Source organism: Labrus bergylta, chromosome 7 (assembly GCF_963930695.1).
Source record: "Labrus bergylta chromosome 7, fLabBer1.1, whole genome shotgun sequence".
NCBI classification, from domain to species: Eukaryota; Metazoa; Chordata; class Actinopteri; order Labriformes; family Labridae; genus Labrus; species Labrus bergylta.
In genome coordinates this window covers 17,667,576-17,687,398 of record NC_089201.1, presented here as the reverse complement: position 1 = coordinate 17,687,398, position 19,823 = coordinate 17,667,576, and the positions used below count along the sequence as shown (strand labels likewise).

General features: G+C 39.9%; 1 protein-coding gene across 1 annotated transcript in view; it reads left to right on the top strand.

Annotated features, from left to right (window-relative positions):
- cep290 (centrosomal protein 290) overlaps positions 1 to 19,823 on the top strand; it is a 45,538-nt gene that overhangs the window by 1,549 nt on the left and 24,166 nt on the right. Inside the window, exons 3-24 of the mRNA XM_065956634.1 lie at positions 37 to 106; positions 212 to 258; positions 789 to 929; positions 1,113 to 1,166; positions 1,930 to 1,950; positions 2,075 to 2,221; positions 2,470 to 2,652; positions 2,930 to 3,019; positions 5,082 to 5,204; positions 5,938 to 5,958; positions 6,095 to 6,218; positions 10,067 to 10,239; positions 10,547 to 10,709; positions 10,843 to 10,943; positions 11,039 to 11,105; positions 12,595 to 12,704; positions 14,349 to 14,424; positions 14,593 to 14,732; positions 17,045 to 17,209; positions 18,737 to 18,886; positions 18,987 to 19,102; positions 19,201 to 19,303. Coding sequence (XP_065812706.1) covers positions 37 to 106; positions 212 to 258; positions 789 to 929; positions 1,113 to 1,166; positions 1,930 to 1,950; positions 2,075 to 2,221; positions 2,470 to 2,652; positions 2,930 to 3,019; positions 5,082 to 5,204; positions 5,938 to 5,958; positions 6,095 to 6,218; positions 10,067 to 10,239; positions 10,547 to 10,709; positions 10,843 to 10,943; positions 11,039 to 11,105; positions 12,595 to 12,704; positions 14,349 to 14,424; positions 14,593 to 14,732; positions 17,045 to 17,209; positions 18,737 to 18,886; positions 18,987 to 19,102; positions 19,201 to 19,303 — 2,385 coding nt within the window. The remainder of the gene's footprint in view (positions 1 to 36; positions 107 to 211; positions 259 to 788; positions 930 to 1,112; positions 1,167 to 1,929; positions 1,951 to 2,074; positions 2,222 to 2,469; positions 2,653 to 2,929; positions 3,020 to 5,081; positions 5,205 to 5,937; positions 5,959 to 6,094; positions 6,219 to 10,066; positions 10,240 to 10,546; positions 10,710 to 10,842; positions 10,944 to 11,038; positions 11,106 to 12,594; positions 12,705 to 14,348; positions 14,425 to 14,592; positions 14,733 to 17,044; positions 17,210 to 18,736; positions 18,887 to 18,986; positions 19,103 to 19,200; positions 19,304 to 19,823) is intronic.

The following is a 19,823-nucleotide window of genomic DNA, read 5'->3' as shown; positions in this document are numbered from 1 at the left end:
TTTGACATACTTGTCTTCTCTCTGTCTTCCTGGTAGAGGAAAGATCAGGAACTTTCTCGCACCCATGACTTCATTCATAACATGGGTTTAAAGCAAGTCAAAACAGGTTAGCACACATTTAAATCTTAGTAGTAAAATGTAGCAAATATTTAAGTTTTGCTTATGAACAAAAATGTAATTTGAATTGTTGATTATGACTTCTGTAATGTAGAAAAGGAACTCATCGCCAAGGTGTCTAGGCTGGAACAAGAGTGTAAGGTAATGCTTTTCATCTTATCTGTGTTGCTTTTCTGCAAACTTACTTTAGTGTTATTAGTTGGATCTTCTTTATCCCTGAGACTACAGTCAGTACCGTGTTAAATAAGGAAACAAAACAATTAATGTATAATCTGATTTGAAATCTCTTTCCTGAGTCACTTCCGTAAACAAAAGCAACAACAACTTCCGTCCAAGTCTTTGAGCCAATCATAGGGGGTAACCCCAGCTACACACGGATTGGTTGTATCGACCACTGGATGACAACGCCTAAGAAGATTACTGTTAATACCTTGCATGCTCACTCAGCTATTACTTTTCTAACCTTCTTTATTACATCTCAGTTTCAAAGAAAGTTTGCTTGTTACCTGAAATGACACTATGATCGTTTGTTAAAGAAAGTCCTTTTTTAGGTACCTGTGTGACAGTGTGTGCATTAATAGTCTGTGAACAGATGGAGATGATGGAGGACTAAGAGGTTTCCTGGTGGGGGTTGTTTGGGTGTTTTTTTGTGTCTTGTTTCCGGTCTGAAGGCTAAGCCAACCGGCTCAGGGCCAGACACCCGCTTTCTCAGGGATGAGATCCGTCAGCTCGAGAATCAGCTGGAGCAGAGGGAAAAGGAGTTGACCCAATGCAAGACAGAAATGGGCAAAGACAAGAAAACCAACATGGAGGTATGAGCATGTTACCTTGAATTCCCCTGCATACAGTAGCATAGGACCAAAGAATTAGGATTGAGACATATTCGAATCCTTGGGCTTCCAGTACACTAGAGCAAGTCTATTGCAAAATGCACATGTAACATTTGTTAAATTTAGACTTTGTTTCGTGCGTTTTGTACTCTCTCTTTCCTATAGTTGGTTGCACAAGCAGAGGCGGCGGAGGAGGAGGTCAAGAAGCTCAAAAGAGAGGTACTTGGCAGCTGGCACTACATCTTACAGATCATAAAAAATCTTTTTTTTATTCCTCACTTCATCTTTATTCATTACACCATCTATTCCAGGGGCGTGGCTCAGACTCAGACTATAGGAGTTTGAAAATCCTTACAGCTTTTGAAATTTGGTTGCTTCATGCTCTTAAGGATACATTTCCCAGATGTTCTTCCCTCTAACCTTCAACATGCACCCCCTACAAAATCTGAAAATAATTAAGTTTTACAACACAGGAGTACTTTGAAGATTATTGTGTTTGGCAAAGGGAGCAAAAAAGGGGGACTGATTTGGTGCTGTATTAATTCTTTATGGCAAGAAATAAAAACAAATGAGTGTGGAAGGAAAAACATTCAGGTACAGCTGGTCTGTAGCTACAGCTGGTTTCAGTTTCAACATCTATCAGATATATTATTCTAACATCTGGCATAAGTGCTAACAATCATTAGGGGCTGCGTCTCTCTCTCTCTCTCTCTCTCTCTCTCTCTCTCTCTCTCTCTCTCTCTCTCTCTCTCTCTCTCTCTCTCTCTCTCTCTCTCTCTCTCTCATTGACTATTGATCACTCAAAATTAAAATCCCAAATATCAAACATACTTGAATGTATCATGAGAGAACATGGACCAAAACTCCTGTAGTCTGGACCTGGCTTTACCTCCTCAGTAACTTTTGCCGCCTCTAGTTCTCTTAATGCCTACTTCTAAAATGTCATCATCTCTTTTCATCTCTTTCTTTTCCATCGTCTAAGATAAAAAAGCTTAAGAAAAAGGTAAGAGATAGAGGTATTGATGTGAAATATGTTGTTGTAGTGTCTCTAGAGTAGTGTACGCTCATGGGACAGTGTATCAAGTTTCCTCTGTGAGACTCATTATGTCCTTCCTGCACCGCGACAGAACGAGCAGCTCCAGCAGGATGTCGACTTCTATCGCGGAGAGCTGGAGCAGAAGGAGCCGGCTCCATCCAAAGACGAGAGCGCAGAGACCCAGAAGAAGCTCATTTTGGCCAACCGGCAGCTCTACCAGTACATGGAAGACATTCAGGTACTTTTAAAGCTGTTAATCTGCTGAACTCTGTACGAATGAGGTGACAGAACGTTATATTGCACACGCGGTGATACTAGGGCTGAAGTCTTTGAGAAACGCCGTACCACCAAGGCCTTTGGCGGAGGAAAAACCCTGTACCTGCCAAAAAGAAATGCCAGATCATGTTGATGTCAATTAGTACGTTTTATGGTGTTCATTTGCTTTTATTATTAACTGCTGTTTTCAATGCTTTTGTTTCTCACCAGCGCGCTGAGGATGAAAACGCGCTCCTGAAAACACAGAACGAGCAGATGCAGAAGAGTTTGGAGGAGTCTGTGAAGGAAATGGAGAAGATGACGGACGAATACAACAAGATGAAGATTGTCATACAGCAGACGGACTCCATCATGGACCAGCTCAGGAAAGAGAGGGATCATGCAAAGCTCCAAGTAATGACCCTCCTCAATGAAGTAGTGTTTGCACCTTGAGTCAGTGGTGGGGCTTGGAGCCAGTGCTCCCCATAAAATTAGTCACCCGACACTGTTTATCACTTAACAAAAAGGTTATCACCTACATCACCTACGGGTGTATCTTTTAAAAAAAAAAAAAGAGTCCAGGCTTTCAGCTGTCGTGTTTATCGTGTTTGTTTTTTTACATTTGTGTTTGATAGATATCCCTGAGTTACATGTCTGTGTGTGTGGGTGTGTGTGTGGGTTTAATTTGCAGGTGAGAGAGTTGACAGATAAGATTCACAGCATGGCTGAAGACGATGATCCAATTATGGCAGCGGTAAATTCCAAAGTGGAGGAGTGGAAGGTGGGTGTGACTCAAACAACTCAAACTGTAAAAAAAAATAATAATAATAAAAAAAAAAGGGCGCCTCTTGACTTTGCTTTCTTTAAGTACAATGTAGTTTAAAAATATTTGTAATAAAGATAGAGAGGGGTAACCTATAGAGCAAATTCTAATACTTTATTAATCCTTTCTGACTGTAGAAATGTATACAGCCCCCAGGAACCTTTTTATGAACTCGTAAACGTTATGACTACAGGAGCCTGAGTCCAAAGCCCTTGAATTGTACAGAAGCTGTGCCGTTATGCTAGCTTTGTTATATTACACTGCGCTGAGAAGACGATCAAACTAATTATCTAGAGGAAGTAAAAGTCGTAACAAGGTTTCCGTAGGTTAACCTGTGGATGGATCATTACCGGTTGAGATCCCCGCACCCGAGGCCGCGTGGCCCCTCGGTGCTGGCGGCGGATCGTCACTCAAACTCTCCCTCTTAGTCCCGCGAGTCTTTGATGTAAGACAGGCGTCTAAAAAAAGTGAACAACTGCACAGCACGAGAAAAGTAAAGGTTTGTATAAATAAGGACGCTAAGTATCAATCATGACTAATGAGGAAAGGATGGGATTTCATAAGTTATACTACTTGTAAATTAGGTTAACTAAGTGTTTGATAATGTCTTTTAAAAGAAACTTTTCATTTACATTTCTTTGTTTTTAGGTTTCTTTTTCTGTTTTACACGTTCGAAATAAAACATTTCAATTAAATCCCATCCTGCCATTAAAGGAAGAATGTGCAACTTTTTGATCCAGTAGATGTCGCCCCTTGAGCACCAGCATGAAACCAAAACAACTCGCGTTGCATTGTTGTTAGCATGCTAATGCTAGCGCTTTTTAGTTTGCTCGTATCTTCACACTGCATGTAAATTTAAACGAAATGACCGTGATCTAAAAATGCTAACGTGACATTCAAATAAGCAGTGAGTACAGTATTCTTCTTTTCTCTAGTTCCTCAATTAAACAACTTTTATACGTAAGGTTATATTATATTTATATTTAAGTGTGAAAAATCACATATTCTACCTTTGATACAACCCTGTCTACCTGTCGTCAAATTATTGGACATTCTAATGAAATGAAGCACATTTCATGGTAAGCTCAATGTGCTTCACATGTCAGGGGAATACAAAAGTCATCATTTACCTCCACAGTCATGAATAATATGAAGAAATCAAATCAATAAACCAAGCACCCAGCACACATCAGACACACCACAGCAGTCCATCACCATATAGCACCAAGACAATCAAATAAAAACCACACATACAGACACACAGTAACTACTCGTACGCTGGGGAGAATAGATCTGAGGCTTTGTTTTGAGTTAAGTTTGAAAAGTGGCGACAGTTGTAATGGACTTATAGGACAACAGGCTGTTTGTTCCAGAGAGAGGGAAGAACCACAGTAACGAAAGGCCCCCCCTCTCCAAACTTTGACTTAATTGTTGTTACAACTAAAAGACCTCCACCTGATGACCTGAGGAACCTGGCCCCTTGGGTCATGGCTTCGGATTCTGTTAACAGGTTCAAAATCTACTGGGGAGCTGAATCATTGAGTGCTTAATGGAGTGATAATAGGATTTTGAAAGCAATTCTGTACTGTACTGGGTGAGCCAATGAAGTGTTTTTAGGCCTAGAGTGACATCAGAACTGATTTTCTTTTTGTTAAAGAAAGCTTCTGTTTTTCTATCTCTATTTTTTGACATGCCCAAATTTCTAAAGTTTTAAAGGTCACACAAATCCTCCTTTTTCAAAAACCTTGAATACCTCTCAGAGCTCCCAAAATGATGTCTGTGAAGTTTATAGACGGACAAGGGACACATATTAGTGTTAGAAAAACATGGTGAAGTGTATATTAAATCATATTTGACCTTTAAGAGATGAAAGGAGCGCCAAAATGGATGCTCAGAAGAGACTCTTTTTCAGTTCCTACTGCCTCATCATTGATTTTGGTGTGGTCATTGTTAACCTTTTCTACAGGTGCATCAAAAGCCTTCTAATGCTCTGACCTGATCTTTTCCTCCTCACCCTCAGAGAGTGCTCTCTGGAAAGGACGACGAAATTTTGGTGTACCAGCAAATGATCCGTGATCTGAGGGAGAAGCTGCGTTCGGCGCAGCTGGACTTGGATAAAAGCAACATCCTTGCCTTGCAGCAGGTAGTGCCATGATGTCATTCAGATGGATTTGTTGTTTCATGTGTAGGGCAGAAAAAACTCAATGCACGACACATGAAAGCAGCATACACACAAAGGTTCTACTTCTGACATCTTCTTAGGAGATGTGGTCATATTTAGAACATATATAGAACTCTGCCTCACAAAATTGGCTTTAAATGGAGAAAAAAACTGTTTTCCCTTTGAAACACTATAAACTCGGATTTCTTTAACATAAAAGAACAATTAAAATGATCCCATTTATATGTTGCTGTAAAAATATTTAGAAATGAAAGCATTCTTTTTTTTTTTTGACTTGATTCCAGCAAGTGGTGTTATGTTAATATATCGCAGTTATAGCTGAAGGACATATGGATGTTCGGGATTCAAATCGTTTATTGTAAAGCAGTATCATATGTGTTTTTTGGCACTCATGTCAAAGAGGATGTAACCATAACTGTGGGCTCACGATGTAATCCGTCTATACGCTACTTACCTAAATGGGAGGGCGGACAATCCTAATTGCAATATGGAAGGGGTTAGTTTCTGTTTATCATGTGCACTCAAGGTTATGTGTGTCCACCGGAGCAGGGAAGTCCTGACCTGGGCATGGATTGTCATTTATCTTCTTTCATATCTTCTGTCAGTTTTCCTACTTTCTGCTTTCTCTCTTTGCCTTTTTGTGTTTCATCAACCTGTCCTCCTTTTCATCTCGCTATCGCTGTCCTGGGCAAAGGTCATATATGAGCTCTGCACCGTAAGTTTCATCATGTGCCTCTTACCCCTATCCCCTCTAAGCATTCATTTCATACATTTCCTTAATGATGGAAGTGTCAATGATTCAGTGTGCCTTTAAGTAGAGTTTTTATTTTTTTTGCTGGTGTATGTTGAAGGCCGTCCAAGAGAGGGATAATCAAATCAAGATGCTGAGTGACCAGGTGGAGCAGTACACGGGGGAGATGGAGAAGCACACGCTGCTCATTGAGGAGCTAAAGACATCCACTAAGAAAGACAAAGGTGGGTTACGATTTCTGATTGAACACCTTCGTACCAAAGAAATCAAGGTCAATACATGTTTTGTCCAAAGTGATCTGAACACTTTCACTTTAAAGTCAATAAGTTAAAGCAGTTAAAAGTTACTTTACTGAGTGTCCATTTTAATTAACGCTGGGGTCAAAGCTGTATGTTTAAGTTAACCATGGCGAGCTAGACAGGTTGAAGTAGAGCCAGCTGTGTTTGTGGCTGATTGGCCTTGATTAAAACCAGGTGTGGGGAGCTTCTATATATACTCCTGGAATTCAGTGCTCTGTGCTGTCTCATAGGGTGTGTTCGAATTGTCCCTCCTATCTCCTTTCACTATCCTCTTCACCTTAACCCCCTGAAGCATTTAAGTGGCGGCCATGGTAAGAGCCATTCGAATTCTCTAAAAGTTAAGGAAAGGTGGGTCATTACTTCCTTTATAACCTCCTTTAGCATAGGATACACTGGACCATCCTTTACGAAAGGAGATGAGATATGACGCCCCATAATTCCTTGCGGCCGCAACATTTAAAGCAAGTCGCGCATCCGACCGTTCACGGAAATGAGCGATGATCGTAAAGTGACACAGGTCATGTAAGAGATAAAAGAGACATTTTTATCCAGATGATGTTTTATTCAACATATTTCATTCACTTATGAATGCTGTGTAGTTGTACATTTGTATGCTTAAAACATTATGTGTATCTTGCAGAAATGTAACAATTAATTTCATACAATCATATTTATGTTGATGTTGATTTATGAGTGGACAGGAAACTGATGGTTTCACTTTTGTTACTTGTAGCCTGGTATTCTATATTTATTTTAGTTCAATCCCAACCTTGTGGTGATTAGGATTATTTCACCGGTAAGAAGGCACAGGGGAAAGTTTTTTTAAATGCGTTTTTTGTAGTCCATTTTCGGAACACTGTAGTTTCAACACGGCAGACCCACGTCATTAACCTCCGCCGGCCCGTCGCATTTAATGACGTGACCTAGTGGAAAATGCGGTCGGATTGTCAGAGCAACGGGATCGCCTTTCCCTAAATCCTTTATGAATTCTTCTAACATCTTTCCTTGACCTCGTGACGTTTTTGCGGGGTTAAGGTCAAGTGGATAGTGAAAGGAGATAGGAGGGACAATTCGAACGCACCCATTATCTCACCTTCAGAGGTAGTGAGAGGTTCTCCCTGTTGTCTCTTGTTGTCTGTGTGTTCATAAACACAAACAAATACCTTTTCTGTGTATTTGTGTCTATTGCCAAAATAACTTGGGGTGCTGGGTAGTTGATATACCCCAGCCTTTTGTGTTGAGTTTTAAGGCCTCCCTGGCAGCCTTTACTTTCGTGAATTGTTTCTGGGTCTCCCGGACAATTTAGTTTCGAGTCAGCTGCCTGGCAGCAGTGGTTTAGTTGATAATTTTCGGTGCGTTAGTTAGGAGTGTTTTGGCTCTATACTATTTTCATTGTTCCCTACCCCCCCCTCCAATCTATCGCTTGCGATTTTTGTGGTTATCCTTCTTGGATAACTTTAAGACATCCCTGGGTCCGCACCTGTGTCCCACTTTCCCGTTTTCCTGACACATCTTCATTTGTTATACATCTCCCAGCTCTTTGCTTCCTTCCCAATTTACCAATTTTATCTTTACCTCTGCTTTTTGACATTGTCAGACTATTGCTGAAAATAATGTTCAGTCCATAGTTAGAGTTATTATGGCTGTTTTCTAACGAATTCCCACAGCTGTGTGACACAGATAAAGCTGGGTTCAGGAGTTAAGTCTGTTTCAAAGGCCTGTAATGAGACGGCTACAGGGAGGGTTTTTTAAAGGCTACACAGGGTGAAACTCTATTAAATCACACTTCATTTGAATCAGTTACCATCTTTGCATAGCGTTAATGCACTTGAAAGGAAAAAATGTGTGGCAGTTCCTTAAATCCAGATGTGCTTTGTTGGTACAGATGTATCTAAAAACATTCCACAACTGTATGAGATAGGGGAACCGAAGATTTAAAGGCTGATATTTTGTTTGTTTCGGTTCCAGCTTCAAAGTGAAAGGATTTATCTTATTTAAGTAACAGAAAGGTAGTGCTTAAATAGCGCAGGTTGAGTGTGCACTTGCAAAATAGAGTTAACAAGATTGGAATTTGGGCGTCTAGACTAGCAGTTATGTTGTGCGCCCCATATATAGAGGCTACAGTCCTCGTCGCAGCGGGCGTGGGTTTGAATCCGACCTCGCCCCTTTGCTGCATGTCATCCCCCGCTCTCTCCTCCCTGTCTCTCTTCGGCTGTCCTATCTAATAAAGGCAAACCGGCTGAAAACATTAATATCTTTAACAAGATTGGAATAAAGGGGTTATATGAATGGAAAATAAATAAACACATGTAACAGAGAAAAACTAAAAGGTAGAAACCCAGAAGGTTAATATGATACACATTCAAACTGTCTCCCATTCTTCAACCACCGCTTCATAGGAAGGCAGCATCAACAAGGTATGAAAACAAAAGTAGAGGTTATTTGAAGGTCAAATTAAAAGAGTTCAGGCAGATCTAAAAAAGGCAGAGAAAGTCATAAAACAATAAAAAAAAAATATGGTCTCATATGAGAAGACAACATCCTGTCAGAGGAAATGAAACAGACATATAGATTGGGAACAGTAATATGAATAAAAGAGAAATAAGTAAATAAATAAGAGCAGTAAGTACAGGAAGCGTAGGACCTCAGAGGAGGACTGGGAATAGATAAATATATTAAGAGCAGTAAGAAGGATAATGGAAAAGAGATTCAAGAAAATGTCATTAAAGCAACTGGGTTAAAGAAAGTTTTAAGTAGTGATGTAAAAGAAGTTGCTACTTCTGAACGCTTAATCTCGTCTTTCCAAAGTCGAAAGCCCCGACGGAGGACTCGCAGTCACCTTTCATTATTTGGAGCAAGAAGCAGACAAGCTTTAAAAGTGAAGACGGACAAGGGAACAAGGGGAGGGGAGAAAGGATTGAGATGGGGTGATGGTGTCTGTTAAAAGCATAGTGCATGGACAAAGTGTGAGTGACTTCACACATCTGTTACGGCAGTGGGGCTCTGGAAATGCTGTCTCAAACTGAGGTTCAGTCAACCTAACGACAGGCTGAGAGCCGGAGCTGAAGTGTGATTTAAGCCTCCTGACGAAATGTTACATAACGCCCACCTGTCAACCAGGGCAGCTATGTGCCTGGCTGAAAAATCCTTCCCCCGAACAGTGTGTGCCCATGAGGACAATGACTAATCAGACCTGTAAACAATTTCTGCTGTAAAGACTGACATTGTTGAATGTGGTGTATTTGTGACTTCTGGGGCTCCTGAAGTGGACAGTCGACGCACTGCAAGATTTTGCTCTTCCAGATTGCTCTTCTTTTTTCATCACCAGAAGTTTCCGTTAGCTTAAAAACCAGTAAGAAGGCTAGCTGCTGCATTATGGGCCATTTGGAGGCAAGAAAGTGATGGCGATGTACTGGTCCAGTCAAGAATAGATCATGATTAACTTGTTCCCGGTCGTCTTGTGGCAGATATTGTTCTAATTTTGGAGATGAATTGAATGAAACAGGAGAGAGAGAGGGGAAGCCAAAAAATAATCCTAAATTTCGAGCATTGTGTGTGATATTGGAAGATAGTGGACTGAGGGAACCATCAACCTGATTGATATGTTGGCTGTAACTGTTGAGGAGTAGGATTTATGATTTTGAGTCACTGAGCTGTAGAAAACGTTGGGCTGTCCAACATTTAATATCCTAAAAAAAAAAAGCAGCTAGGCTATTTTTTTTTGGTTTGGTTTTTCAGGAATTAAAGTTATTATTTTGTTTTTCTTCACCCAGGCTTACCGTCAACCATACAACAGAGAAAGATGGAGGATCTGAAGTCCAAGCTGGAAACCGCAGAGGCCAGAGCGGTGGACGCACAGCGTGCGATGAAGCTTGCAGAAGCTCATGCTGAAGAAAAAGACAAAGCGCTCATTGAGGCTTCAAATCGCTTGAGCCAATATGAGTCTGTAAGTCTTCAAATGCCCTCTTCTTCCTCTTAAGTGCTTATTTTGATTTCATCAACTTGTTCTTCGGTCCATATAAAAACAAGAAAGGCTTGTGTTTGTTTTCTCATCCACCGTTACATTAAAGGAGACATTGAAAGGACAGTGTGACCAGTGTTATCAACCTTCTTTTCATTCATCCACAGGCTCAGAGTTTTTTTTTTTGTAGCCGTGTCCAATCATGTCCTGGTTTTACCCACAAAGCTTAAGAGGCGAAACAAAAGGGGCCTGTTGATGAATATTTAATGTTTGCTTTTTTTGTGTATTACAGGGCACTTATGGCCTGGAAGCGGCCATTTTGGAGATCAAAGAATGTAAAAATCTAATTCGGGTGAGAGATCGTGAGGCAGAGGCCATGACCAAAGAGATCAACCAGCTGGAAATGACAATCAATGACCTTATGGATGAAAATGAGGACTTCAGAGAAAAACTAGGTCGGATTAAACAAAATATACATCTTTGCTTATTCTGTATTTTAGTATATTTTGACAACTATGACTGACGTAGTCGCTGAGTAATTGTTTTTTTCATTTACGTTCATCTCTGTCTCTTTCAATCTATCACAAGGTCTGGGACCAAAGCAAGAAGTGGATCTGACAGAGTTCAAGCGAGCCAAAGAACTCAGACAACGCCAGTACAAAGCAGAAAACCAGGTCCTGACCAAAGAGGTAAAGTGTGATTACAAAAAAGGTGAAAACAACTTATTTTATAACCACTGGGGTTTTTTAAACACCTCTCATCTCACTGTTTGATTTCCTTCCAGATTGAAAGACTGGAAGAGGAGAGACTCGAGCTAAAGAAAGCGGTCAGACGAATGGTGAAAGAAAGAGGTGATGCAGATCTCACCGAATTACATAACACCATTTTTCTTAGATTGAACATTCTTCTGCTGTGTGTTTTTCAGCAGGAAGATTGGAAAAAAAAAATGTTGCTTTGGGTTTTATTCCAAATTCTAACTTGAGTTTGTATCTTAGACTGAACTGTTTTCTGTTTGAAATTTCCATGGCAACAGTGCAATGATGATCGATTTAAAACTTCCAACAGCAATGCATTTTCAAGGGAGCAGTGTTATTAAGCTGTTGACGGCCTTTGAGGTCAACCAGAGAAAGAAACATTGTTCTGTTATTGCCACTGGATTTGTGAAAAGGCGTAAAAGTTTTGATTTCTCAAAACTATAGCAACAAAAAACAAAACTATCTGCAAGACTGAGACTCAATAAAGAATTGTGTTTCACCCTGACAGGCTTAGGTTTTGCAGGATATAGCAGTGTGTGTTATTCCAGCCAGGAGGACACTGTGCCACCTGCCAAACCAAAATATATCAAAGTTGTATTATTTTTAAAAACATTTTTAGTCTAAACTATGATTGCATCAAGAATGTTTTGTTTCTCAAAAACGTAATGCATGATGTTGGGTCGTGTTTGATTTGAATCTGTAGGAAAAGTGGCTGAAATAATAATATTAGCGCTCACCACGTTGATGTTATGTTGGTTAATTTGACAAGTTATTAAAAATGAGGTAAAAGTCTGCAGGGTAGTCTATATGCAATGACATCCATGCCCGCAAAAAGGTGCAAAACTGTAATGGCTTGATTTACTAAGGTCCCAAGTAAGTACTAAATTGTCTGTTTGGTCGTAGTGCGATTTACAACTTCTTTGATCGTGCCTATGTCTCCTCCTAACTACAATAATAGCAGCCTGTTGTGCGTAACACTGGGCTCCTGCTTTAGCACCTTCCTTTAAAAGGTGTTAAATACAGACACCGGCACAATAACAGCAATTTTTTCCAGGCTTGGTAAATCGCAATGCGTGTACTAACTTAACTTCTTTCCATTTTCTCCTCCCAGTATTTTGCACGCCAGGGCAGAAACACCTCATATTGCATATTCATTCAGAAAAACTACGAAATGGACAATGCGAGTTGTTTTCTCATATGAAAGACGCAATACTCACTGCACATTTGTTTGCGGATGGTATCACATTTGCTCACGTTTTAAGACACGCAAACCTTCAGTAAATCAGGCCCTGAGAGTATCTTCTGGTATAGATGATCACAAAGAAAATCTAAATCACCTTCTTTTTTGTTGTTGTAACAATCAAGAGTGAGTTCTGCTGTGGATTCAACGTTTTGCTCGATTTAAGAGAATTAAAGATAAAGTGAATCACTTTATCTTTAATTTATCGCTCACTCACTCAGTTTTCCTCTTATGCCAAATTAAAAGTAAAAAACTTATCCTTGGAAATGTTTTACAGACAGAGTAATGTTCCATATTTAAACTCTGCTTGTCTTAAGCGGTAACAACAATCCTCTGTGTTTACAGGGATCCCACATTCAAGCCTGCAGCTGGAGGACGACGTCTGGTCCAGCAGAACTGAGCGGCTCTCACGCAAACAGAGCATCACTGAATCGGATGAAGAAATCCGACTGAAAGTAAGTTCCTGAATAATCACGTGATTTATGTTATCTCACCTTTAATCAAGGCCAAATGTTTGAAAGGCAGACCATTGACTGAAAAAGTAAAAACAAATTATTCATTGTCGCTATCATTGAGTACAACCAACAGAAAGGATTTGTTTGTGCTAGTCTTTCATATGATCTGGTTCTAATTGCACTGGAGTATCCTGGTTTAGATCAAGGGGTCCCTCTTCTTGTCGGACTTTGTTCCATCATCAGGGGTTTTCAGACCAAACAGTTCTCTTAACAGGGTTCTAGGAACTAAAGTAGTTCGTAGTTCATAGTCCCTGCGGCGCAGAGTCAATACAAAAAAACAAACTGGGGGAAGGGGTGTTCCAGCAGTTCCTAGAACTATGAAAAAGTTCCTGCTGACTGAAAACACAACATAGTGTATCGTGTGTGACGATTTAAAAAAAAAAAAGTTAACATCTAAAGATAGAAGGACAGAAAACAGGCTTCAGGATAGAAGAGTTCATTACAGGTTTATTAATGAAGCAGCAAAGCTCAGGTTGATATCTACAACACTTCGAAAAAAGAGGTAGTTAATATGTTTTTTGTTTGATAACCTTTTTCAGATGGTAAGTGAATTGTAGAATATGCACACCATGTAGGTGCAGGGCAGCGCAAATTCAGCAGGCAGAGGAAAAAGATGCACCCAGAGGTCTTATTCAGGCGATAATTTATAAACAAAGGGGGGGGGGGGGGGACAGATATAGATTTCAACACCAATAGTCTGAATGGCACTAGGATGGCAGGTGTGATCAAATACTCAAAATGTCCGAAGGTGAAACACATCTTTAGTGATCACCTTTCTTATGTAACACACAAAGACAACTTATATATTGTCATACTGTTAGGCTGGGGTGTTTCTTTTATAAATTATCAAAGAGGAAATTGCAAAACAGACTATGGATAATCTTAGAATTTATACGCCCAAGTTCAGCAGCAGCAGCAGAACACAAACGGCTAACAGAGTTTTCCATGTTAACAGTGTTGCTTGTATTCTCGAAGCTACAACCTACAAATTCCTTTCTATTTGGATACACTTCCAAAAGGCTAGCAAGGTGACATTACCTTGACTTGTAAATGCCGGACATATACATATCAGTCTTGTTACCTTTTAAGCTCCAATCCAAATATAGATCTGCTGCTATGAGATGTCTCACGCAAACTGTTCCATCTACACAGACCTAGAAGAAGAATTACCCTTCGATGGTAGACAGATTTATTGGTACATCCACAGAATTACCAAGATGAATTAATTCATGAAAATTTGAACACATACCCGGTGTCTACAACACTAACATGAAGCTGCTAAGGAAGCTATATCCTGTGTTGATTCAAGTAAAAAACACAGAAACACTGGGGCAGTGGTTAGTGCACGCTCCCCCAATGTATGGAAGCTGTGGTCTTCCAAGCGGCCCAGGTTCAAATCTGACCCGTGGCTCCTTTCCTGCATGTCATTCCCCACTCTCTATCTCCCTGATTTTCGACTCTATCTGCTCTCAAATAAAGGCACAAAAAGCCCAAAAATAACATGTTTGAGATAAAGTTCCTGACATGAACTCTCTCTCTCTCTCTCTCTCTCTCTCCCCCCCCCCCCCCCCCCCCCCCCCCCAGAATGAGTACCTCGAAAAAGAACTGAGCAAAAAGGAGAGAGAGCTTGAACTGCACAAGACCCAGTTTCATGTCAAAGGTAAGTACAGCCTTTCATTCCAACTTCAAGTGGACATTTTCCCAATTATGGTTTTGGTCTGTCTGGCAACACTTATCACAAGATATACTGTAGGGTTCATAATTATAATGGGATATAGTTTATGACAAGCTTTGCTGATTTTGTTCTTGTCTGTACTTTAACTCACAGTGGATGAACTGTCAAAAGTCAAAAGCGACCTTGAGGCCGCCCTCACAGATGTTCTTCAAGCACTGACATTAAACCAAGAGAATGTTCCATCTGGTGCTGCCCTCAATATCCCCAGTCTGGAGGTCCCCAGGTTGGCTAATGTAAGTGATACCAATGTGATGTTAAACACAAATGTTTGAGATTCCGTTGTCATGACTAAGAGCAGGTTTAGGTCAGATAATGCCATAACGCTTATTCTCTTTTACACAGAAGTCAGTTTAACTTAAATTAAACATGGCTGAGATTAAAGGGTAATTCTGGTGGGTATTTTTTTTTTTTTTTAAACCTGGGCTCAATTTTGAAATGTATTATAGTATTATAGTTTCATTTCTGAAAAGTGGAGCTGGCAAAAGATGGAGTTAGGATGGCCTTAACTCTTAATTGGGGGGTTTGTAGCCAGACTAGGGAGACATTTAAATGTTAGAAAAACATGGTGAAGTACTTTGCGTTAGTTTGTTCAGTTGTTTTGTTTTACAAGTTCTAATGTGTGTTATGTTTTGTGTCATCTGAGCTTTTATGAGAAACTTTGTATGTCTTTCATCATGAAACCATTCAATGGAAATTGTATAAAGTTCTCTAATTAGTCCATAGTATATACTATTCTTCTATGTTCTATGCCAAGTTATTCTACTTTATAAGTACCATATTTTCCGCACTATAAGGTGCACCGGATTATAAGGCGCACCTTCAATGAATGGCCTATTTTAGAATTGTTTTCATATACAGGGCGCACCGGATTATAAGGCGCATAGAATAGAACGTGTTTACAACTGAACAAGGCTGGGAGATATTGTGAATATATAAATATAGTAGTGCATTCACAATAACTCAACGTTGTTCAAACGTTAATGTGCATATTCACAATATCTCCCAGCCTAGTTCAGTTGTAAACACGTAAAAGAAACATAGTCTGATACCGCTAATTCAAACGTTAGTGCATAACTCAACATTGTTCAGTTACGTATAACACGTAAAGCTCACTTTTTCAGTTCATTCCCCGTCCACGAATCCCTCGAATTCTTCTTCTTCAGTGTCCGAATTGAACAGTTGGGTGAGTACGGCATCCAACATGCCCGGCTCCCTCTCGTCATTATCCGAGTCAGTGTCGCTGAGCGCCGTGTACAACCAGTATGGATCAACCAATTAACCAGTTGATCCATATATAAGGCGCTCCGGATTATAAGGCGCACTGTTGTTTTTTGAGAAAATTAAAGGCTTTTAAGTGCGCCTTATAGTGCGGAAAATACGGTACATGAAACTTTCAATGAGAACGTATTTTCTTTTTCTTCAAAGCTGCTCTGTCTTTGGTGACTTTTTTTTCTCTCATATAGGCAGGACACATGCATCCCATTTAAACTAGATTACTTTGAAAGCATGGAAATTTACAAAAAAGATTAAGGAAATTTTGGCCACTGAACACAGATTATGTATGTATGTATATTATCACATTTAACCCCAAATTTTTATTTGGGGTTAAATGTGATAATAAATGTGATAATACCAGATTGCTAAACAATTATTATCACATTTAACCCCAAATTGCTCCTGCTGCTTCGTCGGCGGTGCATGCACATGTATGGGATTAGTTACTTCTGATGGTCACTTTACATAGCAGCCCCTGCCATCAGTGTGTGAATGTGTAGGTGCGACCTGCAGTGTAAAAGTGCTTGGAGTAGTCAGAAGACAGCTGTACAAGTATTGTATTGTTGTTGTAAGTCTGTTTTTCATTCAGTCATGTGAATCTTTTTGACTGTTAGCCAGGACTCTCCTATGAAATAAATAGTGTATCTTAATAGGAATTCTCCTGAGGGAAGACACAATAATAATAATAATAATAATAATAATAATATATCCCCCCATCTAAGATGAAGAAAAATGTGATTTTTAAGTTTCTTTGAAAGTTACCACATTTTTCCAATCCATCGTGTAGAGTTTTGCCGCCTGCTGTGCTGCAAACAATGGGCATACACACCTCATAGGTATTTTAATGGTTTTTGTACGTTGAGGGAAGGCTTGTCACATACCAACCTAATTAACAACAAATGCAGCGAGTCAGAAAAGGTAGATCGTAACCAAACCCTAAACATTGAATAAATCTACTTGATAGTCAAACTAGAGCCAGATGAGGTCAGTTTTTGTTTGACTTCCATGTCACACTGCAGGGCAAAGGAGGAAGTGACAGCGGGGAACAGGAGCAAGCTGCATTACATTTAATATTTACAGTAAGCAGTTTGATTTTGGAAAACAAATAACATTTGTTTTTACGTAAAACAAATGTAAAAATAAGAATACATTGGTATATCAAATACTCTTAATACAGGCAGGGACTCTCTTGGACGTTATTCATTAATCTAATTAATCTTTGGGGATATCTTTAATGACACTTTAACTGAGCTTTTCCTCCCTGTTACAGGTTATAGATGTGAACAACATGAGTGGGCAGTCTGAGTCAGCTCTGCACCTGAAGTCCCAAATACATCAGCTGCTGGGGAGGAACGAAGAACTGAGGCAGGAACTCAAATCTGCCCGCGAGGAGGCCACCAGCAGCTTCAGTCAACTAGCTACAGCCAAAGAGAAGGTACATCCAGCTGTAAAGTCAAGGTTTATAAGACAATGCTGATTTAAAAAAAACAACAACATGAATGGTATTATCTTGATTCATTCACTTTCTATCACAACCTGTGAATGAGCTAAGAGGGGTGACACAACACCAGATTGCTAAATTTTATACCATACTAGTAAAAAATCTAACAATATTGATGTTGTATTTGTATAAAACAACAATAGCAATACCTTTTTCAATACTACAGCAAAAAAATACAAAAAAAATTACACCTCATAGGCCCCCAATTATGGGATTTAAAAAATTTCAAGGGATGGGGTGCTGGTGGCCTAGTGGTTAGTTTGCGCGCCCCATGTTAGAGGCTGTAGCCCTCAATACGGGCGTCCCAGGTTTGATTCCGCCCTGTGTCTCCTTTCCAACATGCCTTTCGCTACTCTCTCTATCCACTGTCCTTTCCCTCTAATAAATGCAGAAATAGCCCCAAAATAAAATCAAGAAAAAATGCATGCAAACAGTTTTCAATTATACTCACAAAAATATGGTCAACAGACATCCTTTTTGGAGCTAAATCCCCATTTGCAGTGTAATTCACTTTGTCCGCTTTTTCTTATCAGAACATTTAAATATAATTTTTTCAAATCACTCAGATCCAAACAGTCTGGTTCCAGTCCGCTTGTTACGGGACAACATCAAATGCTAGCAGCTGCTTGTGAATGTTGTTTCGTAAATCAACAAGATTACTTTCTAAATGTCTGAAAGTTCTTACAAGACATGTTTAGCAATTTACATCATGACAATTGATATAGGACAAAATTTACACTCTATACCTGTTAGTGTTGTCCTTGGGTGTGTACTGACGTCACATTTTAATCAAGCGGCAACCTCCAGTGTTGAAAAATGAAGCAAATGCAGAAGTTCAAAAACCTGCAGTTCCCAGAGTGTCCACTTGAGGCTGGCTGCAGAAGCCCAGGAAGCCACATGCACACCCCATTGGGGAAAAAAGCCTTTTTTCTACAGCAGAAATTAACATCTTGACAGCCTGGTTCAAAAAACTTTATTGGGTCTGAATAGCTTATTTCCTGGCTGGCACACACTGTACGGGTTGTGAATTGTGTTACATCTCATCCGTTTTTAATTTGAGAAGGATAAGAGTTTTTCATAATTACTTGGCTGTCACAACTGACTGACGGGCAGGCTGTTTGTCAAAAGGCTTAATATCTGCCTCAGCCAGCTCCAGCCTTATGCCTGCTGTAAGGTTGACCTAAAGTAAGGTTGTGACAGCGTTTCAAATATGGCCACCCCCATCGACAGGCTTCAAAAGTCTCCTTCTGCAACCAGTGGCTGACGTCACTGAGTCTTCGTCCGTATTTATATAGAGTGTATGATTTTTATGAACACTTCTTGAGCCTCTCAATTTAAAAATCACACTTATCATTTTACTATTTCAAGGCAAATTTCCAGGGGCGCCAGTAAAGAACCTAGGATTATGATGCTCTTTCCTTTTTATTTGTTATTATTATTATTATTTTTTATGGCTATCAGGTGAGCCAACTGAAAGATGAATTGGAGCTGTTAAGGAGGTCAGGCAGCGGTGGAGTCGTCTTCAGACCTCTGACCCTCCCAGAGGATCTGGAGCCCAGCAGCACTAAGGTCATCAGCTCTCTGAATGAGTACTGTGTCCGACTTCTTCAGGTCAGTGTCTCTGCCTTCTTCAGACAGGGGTTGCAAAATCTTCAATTCAACATCATGTCTCAATTAAAAATGAAAACCCTGTAATGCTGTTATTTATTAGGAGCTCAAGAACAAGGAGGAACAAAGCAAGAAGCTCGTAGTAACACTGGAGGAATACAAAGAGAAGTTTTCCATCATTAGCCACCAACAAGGGCTCCTCTACAAGGAATATCTCAAGTTGGTTAACAAGAGAGTTCCTCCAAGGTTGTTATTGTTTTGTAGCCTCACAAAAATTTGAAACTGTTCTGTTGGTGTTTTTTTTTTTTTGTTCTCAGTGAAAAAGCAGAGTGGCAGAAAAAGAAAGAGACATTAGCAGAAAAGAACAACCAGCTTGAGGAACAAACGCAGGTGGATGCTGTTAAACTCCGAGAATTCAAAGTAAGCCAGACAAATAAATCTTTATAATGTTAATCGGACCTAAGCGCTGCAAGATGTACTACTTGAATGATTTAATCTTTACCTGGAGGACTTTATCACACACACTGACACAGATCAGTGCTTTTGGATGTTTAATGCTCGCAATGTGGAACATGATCTGCCACGCATGGATCTTACTAAAACTCCTTGTTGATTTTTGCCTGTCTAACATCCTTCAAGTCATTAAATGTGAAACAAACATAAGGAGAACAGACCCCTCTGTCTGTGAAGCCGTTTAAAATACGAGCGAAACCCGCGAGTATATTAGACACATATTGCCTCACAGCAGGAAGGACCTGGTGTTTAACCTTGGTGTCTGCACATGTTGGAAAGAGGTCCAACATGTTGTAAATCCCAACTTGTGTTTTTTAAAAATGATTGAGGACAAAAGTGAAAATGGATGACACATTTTAAAAGAAAACCAAAGAACATGTGATGGATATTCCTCTATGAATCACTGTCCTTATCCCACCTCCTGGTG